This window comes from Heterodontus francisci, chromosome 29 (genome assembly GCF_036365525.1).
Source record: "Heterodontus francisci isolate sHetFra1 chromosome 29, sHetFra1.hap1, whole genome shotgun sequence".
NCBI classification, from domain to species: domain Eukaryota; kingdom Metazoa; phylum Chordata; class Chondrichthyes; order Heterodontiformes; family Heterodontidae; genus Heterodontus; species Heterodontus francisci.
This window is the reverse complement of record NC_090399.1, coordinates 4,421,603-4,438,673: the sequence shown is the minus strand read 5'-3', so window position 1 is coordinate 4,438,673 and position 17,071 is coordinate 4,421,603. Positions and strand designations below refer to the sequence as shown.

The window sequence follows — 17,071 nt, the reverse complement described above, 5'->3', positions numbered from 1 at the left end:
GTGCTGCACTGTCGGAGGGTCAGTACTGAGGGAGTGCTGCACTGTCAGCAGGTCAGTACTGAGGGAGTGCTGCACTGTCGGAGGGTCAGTACTGAGGGAGTGCTGCACTGTCGGAGGGCCAGTACTGAGGGAGTGCTGCACTGTCGGAGGGTCAGTACTGAGGGAGTGCTGCACTGTCAGCAGGTCAGTACTGAGGGAGTGCTGCACTGTCGGGGTTGGTACTGAGGGAGTGCTGCACTGTCAGGGGGTCAGTACTGAGGGAGTGCTGCACTGTCAGGGGGTCAGTACTGAGGGAGTGCTGCACTGTCAGGGGGTCAGTACTGAGGGAGTGCTGCACTGTCAGGGGGTCAGTACTGAGGGAGTGCTGCACTGTCAGGGGGTCAGTACTGAGGGAGTGCTGCACTGTCAGGGGGTCAGTACTGAGGGAGTGCTGCACTGTCAGGGGGTCAGTACTGAGGGAGTGCTGCACTGTCAGGGGGTCAGTACTGAGGGAGTGCCGCACTGTCGGGGGGTCGGTACTGAGGAGGCGCCGCACTGTCGGGGGGTCGGTACTGAGGAGGCGCCGCACTGTTGGGGGGTCGGTACTGAGGAGGCGCCGCACTGTCGGAGGGTCTGTTCCGGGGGAATTCTGCTGTTAAATGTCTGTAAGTGTGTCAGGTTGTGAAGGATGCAATAGAACTGTGAGTCTTCCTTTCACTTTCCCAGTATATCCTAATGATGGAATGAGGAACTGAAAGTCTCTTTAATGCAGGTGATTTTATTCTGTCATGCACTGTTTTTCTCATGCCCTCACCCTGCTCCTTTCAGTGGCCCTTTGAGCCGGACGTCTTTCAGAAGCAGGCAATCCTCCGCCTTGAGACCCACGATTCCGTGTTCGTGGCGGCCCACACCTCAGCTGGCAAGACAGTCGTAGCCGAGTATGCAATCGCGCTTTCGCAGAAGCACATGACCAGGTGCGACTCTGAAACGTAAAAGCCAGCGAGCCTGGCCTTCGTTTCCCACAGCTCTGTTAGAATTGAGAGAATCGGCAGCCTGCGACGGCCAGATTCATGATCCAGGCCTCAACTCAAGTAGGTAGCGCTCTTGTGCATGGGGTCATGGGTTCAAATCTGCATTTGAGATACTCGACAAAATTCAATCTGAAACTCCCAGTACCAGTACTGAGGGAGTGCCGCACTGTCAGAGGGTCAGTACTGAGGGAGTGCCGCACTGTCAGAGGGTCAGTACTGAGGGAGTGCCGCACTGTCAGAGGGTCAGTACTGAGGGAGTGCCGCACTGTCAGAGGGTCAGTACTGAGGGAGTGCCGCACTGTCAGAGGGTCAGTACTGAGGGAGTGCCGCACTGTCAGAGGGTCAGTACTGAGGGAGTGCCGCACTGTCAGAGGGTCAGTACTGAGGGAGTGCCGCACTGTCAGAGGTGCTGTCTTTTGCGCGAGATTTAAATTGGGGTCTCATCTACCTCACAGTTGAACGTAAAACATTCCGTGTTGAAGAAGAGCAGGGAAGTTGTGCTCCGTGTCCTGGGCCAATATCCATCCCTCAATAAACATTACAAAAACCGAATATCTGGTTATTTATCTGATTGCTCTTTGTGTTGCTATATGCAAGATGGCTGCTGCCTTTCCCTCCATCATTTCCCAAGTGAAGTCCCTGTGGTATTTTATTGGCTGTAAAGTGCAGTGGTACATTGTGAGAGGATGGAAGCCGGTGCTGAAGAGGCCAGAGTAGCACAAAAACCTGCCGTTTTGGAAGGTTAATGATGGTGACTTCATCAGTTTGAGATTGTGGTCGACCATTTCATCTGGGGTATTGTTAACTCTCATCCTCCCAGATTTTACACACGCTTCATGGCTGCTTAATCCTTCCAGAAGCAGTCGTCTCCCACCAGGAAATCAATGGCGTTATTAGTATGGCGCAGTGACCAGCCTTGAGAAGTTTGCACTCTTGCTGTGCGTGTGCCTCAGTACCGCAATTCTGTGCAGAAGGCAGAGTTCTAAATGATCACGAGCAAAGAAAAACTCCACTCCCCTCCCTGTTTGACACTTTGTCCCAGGGTCAAAGCTGGTTCATCACTAGCACAGAAAGCCCAGCCCCTCTATCCTGCTTCTCCTTGTCACTACCGATTGTTTCACTGATTGTTGCTCTGGTAACACAGGCGAATCTTTCCCACAGGACGATATACACGTCGCCCATTAAGGCCTTGTCCAACCAGAAGTTCAGGGATTTCAAGAACACTTTTAAAGATGTCGGGCTTCTGACGGGAGACGTGCAGTTGCATCCGGAAGCGTCCTGTCTCATCATGACGACAGAAATTCTCAGGTCTGTATCCTTCTCTCCCTCCTTGTTCTCACTGTCTCGCAGGTGTGCTCATTTCCTGTCCTTCTTCACTTCCATCCATTTTCTCGTTCACTCTTATTCATTTTCATTCTCAATTCCCTCTCTGCCAGATTGCGGTTTAAAAAGCCTCCTGAACTACTTGTCTAATGTTCTTGGGTGTCAGGAGCCTCTGCGTCCCCAATCCCCAACTCCCGTCTCACTCTGCATTGGATGCCTTCCTGCCTCCAAATTGTTGTTTTTATTTGTTCATGGGATGTGGGCAGCGCTGGCCAGGTCAGCATTTATTGCCCATCCCTAATTGCCCTTGAGAAGGTGGTGGTGAGCTGCCTTCTTGAACTGCTGCAGTCCATGTGGGGTAGGTACACCCACAGTGCTGTTAGGAAGGGAGTTCCAGGATTTTGACCCAGTGACAGTGAAGGAACGGCGATATAGTTCCAAGTCAGGGTGGTGTGTGACTTTGAGGGGTACTTGCAGCTGGTGGTGTTCCCATGCATCTGCTGCCCTTGTCCTTCTAGGTGGTAGAAGTCACGGGTTTGGAAGGTGCTGTCTAAGGAGCCTTGGTGCGTTGCTGTAGTGCATCTTGTAGATGGTACACACTGCTGCCATTGTGCATCGGTGGTGGTGCTGGGAGTGAATGTTGAAGGTGGTGGATGGGGTGCCGAACAAGAGGGCTGCTTTGACCTGGATGGTGTCGAGCTTCCTGAGGGTTGTTGGAGCTGCACCCATCCAAGTGGAGAGTCTTCCATCACACTCCTGACTTGTGCCTTGTAGATGGTGGACAGGGCTTCAGGGAGTCAGGAGGCGAGTTACTCGCTGCAGAATTCCCAGTTGGAGGCAGGGAAGGGACTTGAGAGTCTCCCAGCTCATGACTGGAGCGACAGCAAAGTCTCCCGACTACAGTAGGATTATTTTTCCAGCGAAATGCAGTGAGTGGAGGATAGTAACGTAATGCAAAACTTGTGCTTGAGAGCAATCCCAGTCACCTAAAGTCAGGCAGTCTCCAGGTGTGATTGATAGGGGAATTAGCCAATTGTTTTCATTCTGGGCAGGACTTGTGGTGTCACTTTATCCAGCAATATCTTCCTTCGTTTGTCACAGTGCTGTCCCCTGCATTTATAGCTTTGGTGTCAATGCAGTTCACCCACTGCATGTGCTGTCTGCTGTAAACGAGAACTGTTCCGAAGAGAGCACTCACTCACCTCCATGTGAGAGTGTCCACTTCAGGGTCCTGGAGTACCTGACAGCCAAGATCCTGGATCTGTGCAGGACAGCAAGAAGTATTCTTTCATCTGCACAACCTACCCTAGCAAGTACGATCCCTTTCCCTCAGTGTCTGACTGGCTGGGTTCGGTTAAAATCGCACCCCTTCCTGCACTGTGTTTTTAATATTTATTCGTTCATGGGATGTGGATGTCGCTGGCTAGGTCAGCATTTATTGCCCATCCCGAATTGCCCTGGAGAAGGTGGTGGTGGTGGTGGTGGTGAGCTGCCTTATTCAAGCACTGCAATCCGCGTGATGTAGGGACACCCACAGTGCTGGTAGGTACCTTTCGGTCAATGCTGGGTGGCCAGTTGGCTTTCTTTCTTAAAAGCAAAATACCGCGGATGCTGGAAATATGAAATAAAAACAAGAAATGCTGGAAACACTCAGCAGGTCTGGCAGCATCTGTGGAAAGAGAAGCAGAGTTATGTTTCAGGTCAGTGACCCTTCTTCAGAACAGGGTTTTTTTCTTAGTTTTTTTCTGCAGCAGTTTGATACAACTGAATGTCTTGCTTGGCCATTTCAGAGGGTAGTTAACAGTCATCCACATTGTTGTGGGTCTGGAGTCACATGAAGGCCAGACCAGGTAACGATGGCAGATTTCCTTCCCTAAAGGACATTAGTGAACCAGATGGGTTTTACGACAATCTGTTAAGTTCATAGTCACCATTACTGAGACTGGATTTTGACTGCACATTTGGTTAATTAACTGAATTTAAATTCCCCCAGCTGCCATGGTGGGATTTGAACTCGCGTCTCTGGGGCATCAGTCTGGACCTGTGGATTACTAGTCCAGTAACATTACCACTATGCTTCCATTCCTGTAAATTGACCAATGACAGCCTGCCGCTTGTAAAACCACTGAATGTTGGCAAGTTTAAAAAGAAGAGCATTTAAGTTTTCAGAAACCTGTGACAATGACCAGGATTGTAATGACGCTCGGCACTGCCCGGTATACCCGGCCCATGTATGCAGCTTGATTGGTGCCTGTGACAATGGAGGACGGTCAGTGTTGTTTTTCAGTATAGGCCGAGATCAGCAGGTGGAAGGACGGGTCAATGTAAGTGGTGCAGACTGTAACTGTAACTTTCTCTCCCACAGGTCCATGTTGTACAATGGCTCGGACGTTATTCGTGATCTTGAATGGGTCATATTTGATGAGGTTCACTATGTCAATGATGCAGAGGTGAGGCTTACCCATAATATGCAAGAGCTTGCCAATTCGTCCTACTCCACTTTACTTCTCTCTTCCCAGAACGTTGCAATTTTCCCTATTTACGCACATATCCAGTTCCTTTTTGCATGTTGTCATAGATCTGCTTCCAGGCAGCGCATTCCACGGAAAGGCAGTGGAGGTGAGTCTGGGTAAGTTGCTTTTGCAGAGAGCCAGCACGAACATGATGGGCTGAACGGCCTCCTGTCCTGTAACCATTCTATGAGGTTTTTTTTGCCCGTTACCGTAAATCTGTGCCCTCTGGTTACCGATGCTCCTGAAACTCTACCTACTTACTCTCTCAAAACCCCTCAGAATCTTCGGAACGGAAAGCCAGTGGCTGAAGAGAGACCATTCTGCTCACCTGTTGGGAGGCCCATTTCGTATTGCGGTTCCCCAGTCCAGTATATAATAGTGGCTGCACTCTCCCCTCTGAGTCAGCAGGTTCAAGTCCCACTCCAGAGATGGGGATGAAAAATCTAGGCTGACACTCCACAGCAGTACTGAGGGAGTGCAGCACTGTCAGATGAGGTGTCAAACCCGAGAGCTCTGTCTTCCCTCTCAGGTGGATATAAAAAATCCAATGTGGGTGATTTCTTTCCCCCTATGTTAGTTTGCTATGTCGTTCGATTAATTTGTCAAGAGCGTTATATATACATATGTTCAATCCTTATCTACATTGGTGCTGTTTTGAAGAGTAGGGGAGTTCTCCCTGGTGTACTGACCAATACTTATCCCTCAATCAACAGTGCTAAAAACAAGAAATACTGGAAATACTCAGCAGGTCTGGCAGCATCTGTGAAGAGAGAAACAGAGTTAACGTTTCAGGCCAGTGACCCTTCTTCAGAACTGGTAAAGGTTAGAAATGTAATGGGCTTTGAGCAAGTGAAAGGTGTGACGGAGGGGTGGGGAGGGACAGAGAAGAGCGACAGATGTGTGATAAGGCAGAGGGCAGGAGAGATTGAATGACAGAGATGTCATGGGACAAAGGCAAAGGGATTAGTAATAGCCATTGCTGAAAGCCTGTCCCATTTTTAACCTTGGCCAGTTCCGATGAAGGGTCACAGATCTGAAACGTTAACTCTGTTTCTCTCTCCACAGATGCTGCCAGACCTGCTGAGTATTTCCAGCGCTTTCTTCTTTTTATTTCAGATTTCCAGCATCTGCAGTATTTTGCTTTTATTTATCGCTTAAAAACAGGTTATCCAATCATCGTGATCATTGCTGTTTGTGGGAGCTTGCTGTGTGCAAATTCGCTGCCGCTTTTCCCACGCTGCAACCGTGACTGCTCTTCAAGAAGTGCGTCATTGGCTATAAAGCGCTCTGGGGCGGCCTGAGGTGGCGAAAGGTGCTATATAAATGCAAGTCTTTTGTTTCTGCTTGCAGCGAGGCGTTGTGTGGGAGGAAGTGCTGATTATGCTTCCAGACCATGTGAACCTCATCCTTCTGAGTGCGACAGTCCCCAACACGCTGGAGTTTGCTGACTGGATCGGGTGAGAGCGGTTTACTTCCAGAGCTGCGCGTGCCCCCCCCCTACCCCTCTGCCCCACTCTGCCACACCCAACACCCCGAGGGAGGAAGGGCAGGGGAGTGAGGCACCGGCTCGGATAATGAGATTTGCATTGTCGACTTGGATGTGAAGCCCTGTTTTCACAGATTGCCGTTTAGTGAATTGTTTTGAAAGGGCCCGGTCTGTTCAAATGCAGAGTCCAAATTAATTTCAGTAATATTAGGGGTGTAGGATTTTCTGGACAGAGTAGGAGCAAGGTCCATTTAATTCAGCTTCTACGATGCTGGGAGTCACATGTTACAATGGTAATGGAGTTGTTGGCATTCAATCTCTTTATCAATGAGTGTGCAACAGACCTAGACCGTGAGGTGAGGACAACCCCCATTGGTGGAGAGCTTTGGGAACCATCAGTCCAAAGCCAGCTGTTCATCCTGAGCATCATACTGTACAGAATCTAACCAATAGGAGCAGGAATAGAGCATCCAGCACCCCCACCCCCCCAGCTTGCTGCCCGCCATTCAGTAAGATCATGGCTGATCATCTCCCTCAACTTCACCTTCCCGCCCACTCCCCATATCCCTTGATTCACTCACGAGTCCAAAAATCTACCGACCTCCGCCTTGAATCTACTCAACGACTGAGCATCCACAGCTCCCTGGGGTAGAGAATTCCAAAGATTCACAACCCTTTCTGCAAAGAGATTTGTCCTCATCTCGGTCACTATTGGCCGGCCCCTTATTCTGAGACTGTGATTCCCTCAATCTAAACTCCGTAGCAAGTGGATACCTCCTCCCAGCATCTACCCTGTCAATCCATCTAGGAATTTTGTATGTTTCAATGCGGTCACCTCTCATTCTTCCAAACTGTGGCTAATATAAGCTTAGTCTACTCAATCTTTCCTCATAGGACAATCCCCTCATCCCAGGAACCAGTCCAGTGCACCTTTGTTGCACTCTCACTCGGATAAGTATGCTCTTCCTTGGGTAAGGAGATCAGAACTGTTCACAGAATTCCAGGTGTGGTCTCACCGAGGCCCTGTACAATTTCAGCTGGACTCTGGGTATGAGATCTAGCAGAGGCGCGATGGGCCAAATGGCGGCCTCCTTTGGTGTAACACTTTATAACGTTGATCAAGTTTAGGCTGGGGGCGGGGCGGGGGTTGGATGGATAGGTTGGGGCAGTTGTTAGGGGGTGTGGAGAATGATGTAAATGCGGACAGCGGGGGAGGGGTTAAATCGGCCGAAACCAAGCTATGCTGCCAATACGGAGTGCCGATATACGACAGCTCGTTGTCCGACTCGGAAAATCCTCTCCATTCCGCTGTCGGCTTGAGGGGTTGTCCGGTGCAGAGTCTGGCTGAATTCATTTTCATTTCGACCGCGAATCTGTACCGGATTTCAGTGTTTGGGCTCTCCTGCTCTCTTTGCTCGCTGGCGCCCAAGGGGGAAGCTCCTGACCCAGCTTCTCGTCCCTTTTGCAGGAGGATAAAGCAGAAGAAGATCTACGTGATCAGCACGATGAAGCGGCCGGTCCCCCTGGAGCACCACCTGTACACGGGCAACAGCCAGAAGACACAGAACGAGCTCTTCTTACTGCTTGATGCTCAGGGGAACTTCCTCACCAAGGGGTGAGTGTGGTGGGGCGTCCTGTAGATGTGTACATGCGTGTGGTATGTACATGTGCGTGCAAGCGCTGTGTGCGTGAGAATATACGCGCCCACTGAGTGAATGTACGTATCCTCGCAGCATGATCTCTGGGAGAGTTGCCGGCATTGCTCCCTCTAAACCTCACATCCATACAGCAATCCGGAAGTTCCCATGCTGACCACACACGTTCGGCCTCTTAAAGTTACCGTGCGTTTGCGGCCGCACAGAAAGAATTTTGAGGGGTGGCACACTCCAAAAGAAAATGAGAGAGTGCATTGCCTGTGGGTTATCAGAGATACGGAGGGGCAAGGCCGTAGAGGGATTTGAACACAAGGATGTAGTAAAACCAGCTGCTCAGCACAGGCCAGCTGACCGATGTCTATCAGACCGTGGCTGATGTCATGTTGATCAGTGGCTCCAGCAGGCGATTTTCTCCCCAGTTGGGGTCCATTCTCCTTTTCAAGCTGAAGCATTTCTGCTCTTAGCCACATTACTGTACAAACCCCCGGCCGTCCCATCACCAGTGAGCGTGGCACTGAATTAATTTACTCCACCATTTGTCCGTCCCGTTGTCCCGACCCCATGCTCGCTGGCCTATGATGGCTGTCGGTCCAGCAAGACCTCACTTTTTTTTTTTTTAAATTCTCATCCCAGTGTTCAGATCCCTCCATGACCTTGCCTCCCCCACCCAGCGCTATACCTCCTACAGACCTAGAACCCCCACCCTGGGAACTCTCAGCTCCTCCAGTTCTGGCCCATTACGCATCCCTCATTTGCTTCGCCCCACTGTCGGTCACTGAGTCATTTTCGGCACAGAAAAAGGCCATTTGGGCCATCGAGCCTATGCCAGCTCTCTGTAGAACAATCGAGTCAGTCCCAGGCCCCCTGCTCGATTCCCCACAGCTCTGCCAGGTTATTTGTAACAAATTTTCAAATCGATTGTCTCCACTTGCACCTCCCTCGTGGGCAGCGAGTTACAGGTCATTACTATCTGCTAGGTAAAAATGTTTTCCCTCACATCCCCTCTGTATCTCTTGCCCAAAACCGTCAATCTGGGTCCCCTAGTCCTGTACCATCAGCTAATGGGAACCGCTTATACAATCATAGAAAGTTTACGGCACAGAAAGAGGCCACTTGGCCCATTGGAGGGTCAGTACTAGGGGAGTGCTGCACTGTTGGAGGGCCAGTACTGAGGGTGCGCCGTGCTGCATTGTCATCCTTTGGTTAAGACATTAAACCAAGGCTCCGTCCGTCTGCCCTTTCAGATGAATGTACAAGACCTCATGGCCACTATTGGAATTAACCCAGGGGAGTTCTCCCCGGTGTCCTGACCAATATACATCACTCAAACTGATTCTCTGGTCATCATCACATGGCTGTTTGTGGGATCTTGCTGTGCACAAATTGACTGCTGCATTTCCTGCACTTCCACCGTGACTACAATTCAGCCAAATAAAGTACTTAATTGGCTGTAAAGCCCTTTGCAACAATCTGAGGTTGTGACAGGCGCTATATGATTGCCAGTTCTTTCCTGTTCATCTTAATTCTTTATATCCTGGACCCGCCCAGTATTCCTCCTGACTGTCTTGTCTCTGTTCTTCGTATTTATTGCCCGGTATTTATTTTCTCAAGTTTCGACATTGCAATCTGTGAAATAGTTTGAGCTTAACCAAGGCGTACTACGTGGGCCGAAGGGCCTGTACTGTGCTGTTCTATGTTCTTAACCATTGCTGAAGTATCTGCCACCTCCCAGATGCTGCTTTGTGAACGATCTGGGCCTCTCGCTGTACAATGGGGTAAAGTGTGCCTGCCTCTGCACTCACGGTTTGCCATTGCTCCTGTGCAGGTATTACGCAGCAGTTGATGCCAAGAAGGAGCGTGCTAGCAAACACTCGCAGTCCTTTGGGGCCAAACAACCGGTACATTACGGAGGCTCCAGCCAGGTGAGGCCATCTCCTCTCGGACAACACGTGGGACATTTGTCCTTCATAGACACTTCATCAGGTCACTGTGCCCTGTCTCTTACAGGTGAAAGGAGAAACAGGAGGGACTGGGCCAGGGAGATGGACTGGAGAGGAAGGGGGTGCAGGGAGAGGCGGCGAGAGAATGGGGGGAGGGGGAGCAGGGAGAGGAGGGGAGCAGGGAGAGGAGGGGAGCAGGGAGGGGAGGGGAGCAGGGAGGAGAGGGGCTGGAGGGGAGGGGAGCAGGGGGAGGGGCTGGAGAGGAGGGGAGCAGGGGGAGGGGCTGGAGAGGAGGGGAGCAGGGGGAGGGGCTGGAGAGGAGGGGAGCAGGGGGAGGGGCTGGAGAGGAGGGGAGCAGGGGGAGGGGCTGGAGAAGAGGGGAGCTGGGTGGAGGGGGGAGCTGGTGGTGTGTGGGTAGGTGGGGTGGTAGTGGGGGCGGAGGGGGACAGTGCTGGAGTTGGGCAGCTGGAGGTGCCAAGCACGAGGAAGAGGCATTGCTACGTGTAGAGGAAAGTAACAGAACAGCTGTGTGTCGAACAGCATACGATTAATGCAGCAAATCCTTCAACTCACAGCCAGCCTCAAAGATTTCCCAGAGAAGGGAAAGATGCCAATCAAGGGACTGGAATAATGAAGGGAGAACCAATCAGGGGAGCAGCTTTTCCTCATAAACTGTGTCTCTTTACCAGATTACTTTCAAAAAGGTGTTGAATAGCAGTGGATATCGCTCAATCTGCCTCTTCCTACCAGTCTGTTGTCATCTTCCTCTCCCTACCAGTCTGTTGTCATCTGCCTCTCCCTACCAGTCTGTTGTCATCTTCCTCTCCCTACCAGTCTGTTGTCATCTTCCTCTCCCTACCAGTCTGTTGTCATCTTCCTCTTCCTACCAGTCTGTTGTCATCTTCCTCTTCCTACCAGTCTGTTGTCATCTGCCTCTCCCTACCAGTCTGTTGTCATCTTCCTCTTCCTACCAGTCTGTTGTCATCTTCCTCTTCCTACCAGTCTGTTGTCATCTTCCTCTTCCTACCAGTCTGTTGTCATCTTCCTCTTCCTACCAGTCTGTTGTCATCTTCCTCTTCCTACCAGTCTGTTGTCATCTTCCTCTCCCTACCAGTCTGTTGTCATCTTCCTCTTCCTACCAGTCTGTTGTCATCTGCCTCTCCCTACCAGTCTGTTGTCATCTTCCTCTTCCTACCAGTCTGTTGTCATCTTCCTCTCTCTCGCAGTCTGTTGTCATCTTCCTCTCTCTCGCAGTCTGTTGTCATCTCCCTCTCTCTCGCAGTCTGTTGTCATCTCCCTCTCTCTCGCAGTCTGTTGTCATCTCCCTCTCTCTCGCAGTCTGTTGTCATCTCCCTCTCTCTCGCAGTCTGTTGTCATCTCCCTCTCTCTCGCAGTCTGTTGTCATCTCCCTCTCTCTCGCAGTCTGTTGTCATCTCCCTCTCTCTCGCAGTCTGTTGTCATCTCCCTCTCTCTCGCAGTCTGTTGTCATCTTCCTCTCCCTACCAGTCTTTTGTCATCTTCTGCTTCCGACCAGTCTGTTGTCATCTTCCTCTCTCTCGCAGTCTGTTGTCATCTGCCTCTTCCTACCAGTCTGTTGTCATCTGCCTCTTCCTACCAGTCTGTTGTCATCTTCCTCTTCCAACCAGTCTGTTGTCATCTTCCTCTCTCTCGCAGTCTGTTGTCATCTGCCTCTTCCAACCAGTCTGTTGTCATCTTCCTCTTCCAACCAGTCTGTTGTCATCTTCCTCTTCCAACCAGTCTGTTGTCATCTTCCTCTTCCAACCAGTCTGTTGTCATCTTCCTCTTCCTACCAGTCTGTTGTCATCTTCCTCTTCCGACCAGTCTGTTGTCATCTTCCTCTCTCTCGCAGTCTGTTGTCATCTGCCTCTTCCTACCAGTCTGTTGTCATCTTCCTCTTCCAACCAGTCTGTTGTCATCTTCCTCTTCCTACCAGTCTGTTGTCATCTTCCTCTTCCTACCAGTCTGTTGTCATCTTCCTCTTCCTACCAGTCTGTTGTCATCCTCCTCTTCCTATCAGTCTGTTGTCATCTTCCTCTCCCTACCAGTCTGTTGTCATCTTCCTCTCCCTACCAGTCTGTTGTCATCTTCCTCTCCCTACCAGTCTGTTGTCATCTTCCTCTCCCTACCAGTCTGTTGTCATCTTCCTCTCCCTACCAGTCTGTTGTCATCTTCCTCTCCCTACCAGTCTGTTGTCATCTTCCTCTCCCTACCAGTCTGTTGTCATCTTCCTCTCCCTACCAGTCTGTTGTCATCTTCCTCTCCCTACCAGTCTGTTGTCATCTTCCTCTCCCTACCAGTCTGTTGTCATCTTCCTCTCCCTACCAGTCTGTTGTCATCTTCCTCTCCCTACCAGTCTGTTGTCATCTTCCTCTCCCTACCAGTCTGTTGTCATCTTCCTCTCCCTACCAGTCTGTTGTCATCTTCCTCTCCCTACCAGTCTGTTGTCATCTTCCTCTCCCTACCAGTCTGTTGTCATCTTCCTCTCCCTACCAGTCTGTTGTCATCTTCCTCTCCCTACCAGTCTGTTGTCATCTTCCTCTCCCTACCAGTCTGTTGTCATCTTCCTCTCCCTACCAGTCTGTTGTCATCTTCCTCTCCCTACCAGTCTGTTGTCATCTTCCTCTCCCTACCAGTCTGTTGTCATCTTCCTCTCCCTACCAGTCTGTTGTCATCTTCCTCTCCCTACCAGTCTGTTGTCATCTTCCTCTCCCTACCAGTCTGTTGTCATCTTCCTCTCCCTACCAGTCTGTTGTCATCTTCCTCTCCCTACCAGTCTGTTGTCATCTTCCTCTCCCTACCAGTCTGTTGTCATCTTCCTCCTCCTACCAGTCTGTTGTCATCTTCCTCTCCCTACCAGTCTGTTGTCATCTTCCTCTCCCTACCAGTCTGTTGTCATCTTCCTCTCCCTACCAGTCTGTTGTCATCTTCCTCTCCCTACCAGTCTGTTGTCATCTTCCTCTCCCTACCAGTCTGTTGTCATCTTCCTCTCCCTACCAGTCTGTTGTCATCTTCCTCTCCCTACCAGTCTGTTGTCATCTTCCTCTCCCTACCAGTCTGTTGTCATCTTCCTCTCCCTACCAGTCTGTTGTCATCTTCCTCTCCCTACCAGTCTGTTGTCATCTTCCTCTCCCTACCAGTCTGTTGTCATCTTCCTCTCCCTACCAGTCTGTTGTCATCTTCCTCTCCCTACCAGTCTGTTGTCATCTTCCTCTCCCTATCAGTCTGTTGTCATCTTCCTCTCCCTACCAGTCTGTTGTCATCTTCCTCTCCCTACCAGTCTGTTGTCATCTTCCTCTCCCTACCAGTCTGTTGTCATCTTCCTCTCCCTACCAGTCTGTTGTCATCTTCCTCTCCCTACCAGTCTGTTGTCATCTTCCTCTCCCTACCAGTCTGTTGTCATCTTCCTCTCCCTACCAGTCTGTTGTCATCTTCCTCTCCCTACCAGTCTGTTGTCATCTTCCTCTCCCTACCAGTCTGTTGTCATCTTCCTCTCCCTACCAGTCTGTTGTCATCTTCCTCTCCCTACCAGTCTGTTGTCATCTTCCTCTCCCTACCAGTCTGTTGTCATCTTCCTCTCCCTACCAGTCTGTTGTCATCTTCCTCTCCCTACCAGTCTGTTGTCATCTTCCTCTCCCTACCAGTCTGTTGTCATCTTCCTCTCCCTACCAGTCTGTTGTCATCTTCCTCTCCCTACCAGTCTGTTGTCATCTTCCTCTCCCTACCAGTCTGTTGTCATCTTCCTCTCCCTACCAGTCTGTTGTCATCTTCCTCTCCCTACCAGTCTGTTGTCATCTTCCTCTCCCTACCAGTCTGTTGTCATCTTCCTCTCCCTACCAGTCTGTTGTCATCTTCCTCTCCCTACCAGTCTGTTGTCATCTTCCTCTCCCTACCAGTCTGTTGTCATCTTCCTCTCCCTACCAGTCTGTTGTCATCTTCCTCTCCCTACCAGTCTGTTGTCATCTTCCTACCAGTCTGTTGTCATCTTCCTACCAGTCTGTTGTCATCTTCCTACCAGTCTGTTGTCATCTTCCTACCAGTCTGTTGTCATCTTCCTACCAGTCTGTTGTCATCTTCCTACCAGTCTGTTGTCATCTTCCTACCAGTCTGTTGTCATCTTCCTACCAGTCTGTTGTCATCTTCCTACCAGTCTGTTGTCATCTTCCTCCCAGTCTGTTGTCATCTTCCTCCCAGTCTGTTGTCATCTTCCTCTCCCTACCAGTCTGTTGTCATCTTCTTCTTCCTACCAGTCTTTTGTCATCTTCTTCTTCCTACCAGTCTGTTGTCATCTTCTTCTTCCTACCAGTCTGTTGTCATCCTCATCTTCCTCCCAGTCTGTTGTCATCTTCCTACCAGTCTGTTGTCATCTTCCTACCAGTCTGTTGTCATCTTCCTACCAGTCTGTTGTCATCTTCCTACCAGTCTGTTGTCATCTTCCTACCAGTCTGTTGTCATCTTCCTACCAGTCTGTTGTCATCTTCCTACCAGTCTGTTGTCATCTTCCTCTCCCTACCAGTCTGTTGTCATCTTCCTCTCCCTACCAGTCTGTTGTCATCTTCCTCTCCCTACCAGTCTGTTGTCATCTTCCTCTCCCTACCAGTCTGTTGTCATCTTCCTCTCCCTACCAGTCTGTTGTCATCTTCTTCTTCCTACCAGTCTGTTGTCATCGTCTTCTTCCTACCAGTCTGTTGTCATCTTCCTCTTCCTACCAGTCTGTTGTCATCTTCCTACCAGTCTGTTGTCACCTTCCTTTCCTACCAGTCTGTTGTCATCTTCCTCTTCCTACCAGTCTGTTGTCATCTTCCTCTTCCTACCAGTCTGTTGTCATCTTCCTACCAGTCTGTTGTCATCTTCCTCTTCCTACCTGTCTGTTGTCATCTTCCTCTTCCTACCAGTCTGTTGTCATCTTCCTCTTCCTACCAGTCTGTTGTCATCTGCCTCTCCCTACCAGTCTGTTGTCATCTTCCTACCAGTCTGTTGTCATCTTCCTCTTCCGACCAGTCTGTTGTCATCTTCCTCTTCCTACCAGTCTGTTGTCATCTTCCTCTTCCTTCTAGACTGTTGTCATCTGCCTCTCTCTCGCAGTCTGTTGTCATCTTCCTCTTCCTACCAGTCTGTTGTCATCTTCCTACCAGTCTGTTGTCATCTTCCTACCAGTCTGTTGTCATCTTCCTACCAGTCTGTTGTCATCTTCCTACCAGTCTGTTGTCATCTTCCTACCAGTCTGTTGTCATCTTCCTACCAGTCTGTTGTCATCTTCCTACCAGTCTGTTGTCATCTTCCTACCAGTCTGTTGTCATCTTCCTACCAGTCTGTTGTCATCTTCCTACCAGTCTGTTGTCATCTTCCTACCAGTCTGTTGTCATCTTCCTACCAGTCTGTTGTCATCTTCCTCCCAGTCTGTTGTCATCTTCCTCTCCCTACCAGTCTGTTGTCATCTTCCTCTCCCTACCAGTCTGTTGTCATCTTCTTCTCCCTACCAGTCTTTTGTCATCTTCTTCTTCCTACCAGTCTGTTGTCATCTTCTTCTTCCTACCAGTCTGTTGTCATCCTCCTCTTCCTACCAGTCTGTTGTCATCCTCCTCTTCCTACCAGTCTGTTGTCATCCTCCTCTTCCTACCAGTCTGTTGTCATCCTCCTCTTCCTACCAGTCTGTTGTCATCCTCCTCTTCCTACCAGTCTGTTGTCATCCTCCTCTTCCTACCAGTCTGTTGTCATCCTCCTCTTCCTACCAGTCTGTTGTCATCCTCCTCTTCCTACCAGTCTGTTGTCATCCTCCTCTTCCTACCAGTCTGTTGTCATCCTCCTCTTCCTACCAGTCTGTTGTCATCTTCCTCTCCCTACTCGACTGTTGTCATCTGCCTCTCCCTACCAGTCTGTTGTCATCTTCCTACCAGTCTGTTGTCATCTTCCTCTTCCTACCAGTCTGTTGTCATCTTCCTCTTCCTCTTCCTACCAGTCTGTTGTCATCTTCCTCTTCCTACCAGTCTGTTGTCATCTTCCTCTTCCTACCAGTCTGTTGTCATCTTCCTCTTCCTACCAGTCTGTTGTCATCTTCCTCTTCCTACCAGTCTGTTGTCATCTTCCTCTCCCTACCAGTCTGTTGTCATCTGCCTCTCCCTACCAGTCTGTTGTCATCTTCCTACCAGTCTGTTGTCATCTTCCTCTTCCTACCAGTCTGTTGTCATCTTCCTCTTCCTACCAGTCTGTTGTCATCTTCCTCTTCCTACTAGACTGTTGTCATCTGCCTCTCTCTCGCAGTCTGTTGTCATCTGCCTCTTCCTACCAGTCTGTTGTCATCTTCCTACCAGTCTGTTGTCATCTTCCTACCAGTCTGTTGTCATCTTCCTACCAGTCTGTTGTCATCTTCCTACCAGTCTGTTGTCATCTTCCTACCAGTCTGTTGTCATCTTCCTCCCAGTCTGTTGTCATCTTCCTCTCCCTACCAGTCTGTTGTCATCTTCTTCTTCCTACCAGTCTTTTGTCATCTTCTTCTTCCTACCAGTCTGTTGTCATCTTCTTCTTCCTACCAGTCTGTTGTCATCCTCATCTTCCTCCCAGTCTGTTGTCATCTTCCTCCCAGTCTGTTGTCATCTTCCTCCCAGTCTGTTGTCATCTTCCTCCCAGTCTGTTGTCATCTTCCTACCAGTCTGTTGTCATCTTCCTACCAGTCTGTTGTCATCTTCCTACCAGTCTGTTGTCATCTTCCTACCAGTCTGTTGTCATCTTCCTACCAGTCTGTTGTCATCTTCCTACCAGTCTGTTGTCATCTTCCTACCAGTCTGTTGTCATCTTCCTACCAGTCTGTTGTCATCTTCCTCTCCCTACCAGTCTGTTGTCATCTTCCTCTCCCTACCAGTCTGTTGTCATCTTCCTCTCCCTACCAGTCTGTTGTCATCTTCCTCTCCCTACCAGTCTTTTGTCATCTTCTTCTTCCTGCCAGTCTTTTGTCATCTTCTTCTTCCTGCCAGTCTTTTGTCATCTTCTTCATCCTGCCAGTCTTTTGTCATCATCTTCTTCCTGCCAGTCTGTTGTCATCTTCTTCTTCCTACCAGTCTGTTGTCATCGTCTTCTTCCTACCAGTCTGTTGTCATCTTCCTCTTCCTACCAGTCTGTTGTCATCTGC

General features: G+C 50.0%; 1 protein-coding gene across 1 annotated transcript in view; it reads left to right on the top strand.

Annotated features, from left to right (window-relative positions):
• Positions 1-17,071, top strand: part of skic2 (SKI2 subunit of superkiller complex) — a 97,071-nt gene that overhangs the window by 22,851 nt on the left and 57,149 nt on the right. The window contains exons 10-15 of the mRNA XM_068009368.1: positions 808-953; positions 2,172-2,318; positions 4,699-4,783; positions 6,197-6,303; positions 7,801-7,947; positions 9,813-9,909. Coding sequence (XP_067865469.1) covers positions 808-953; positions 2,172-2,318; positions 4,699-4,783; positions 6,197-6,303; positions 7,801-7,947; positions 9,813-9,909 — 729 coding nt within the window. The remainder of the gene's footprint in view (positions 1-807; positions 954-2,171; positions 2,319-4,698; positions 4,784-6,196; positions 6,304-7,800; positions 7,948-9,812; positions 9,910-17,071) is intronic.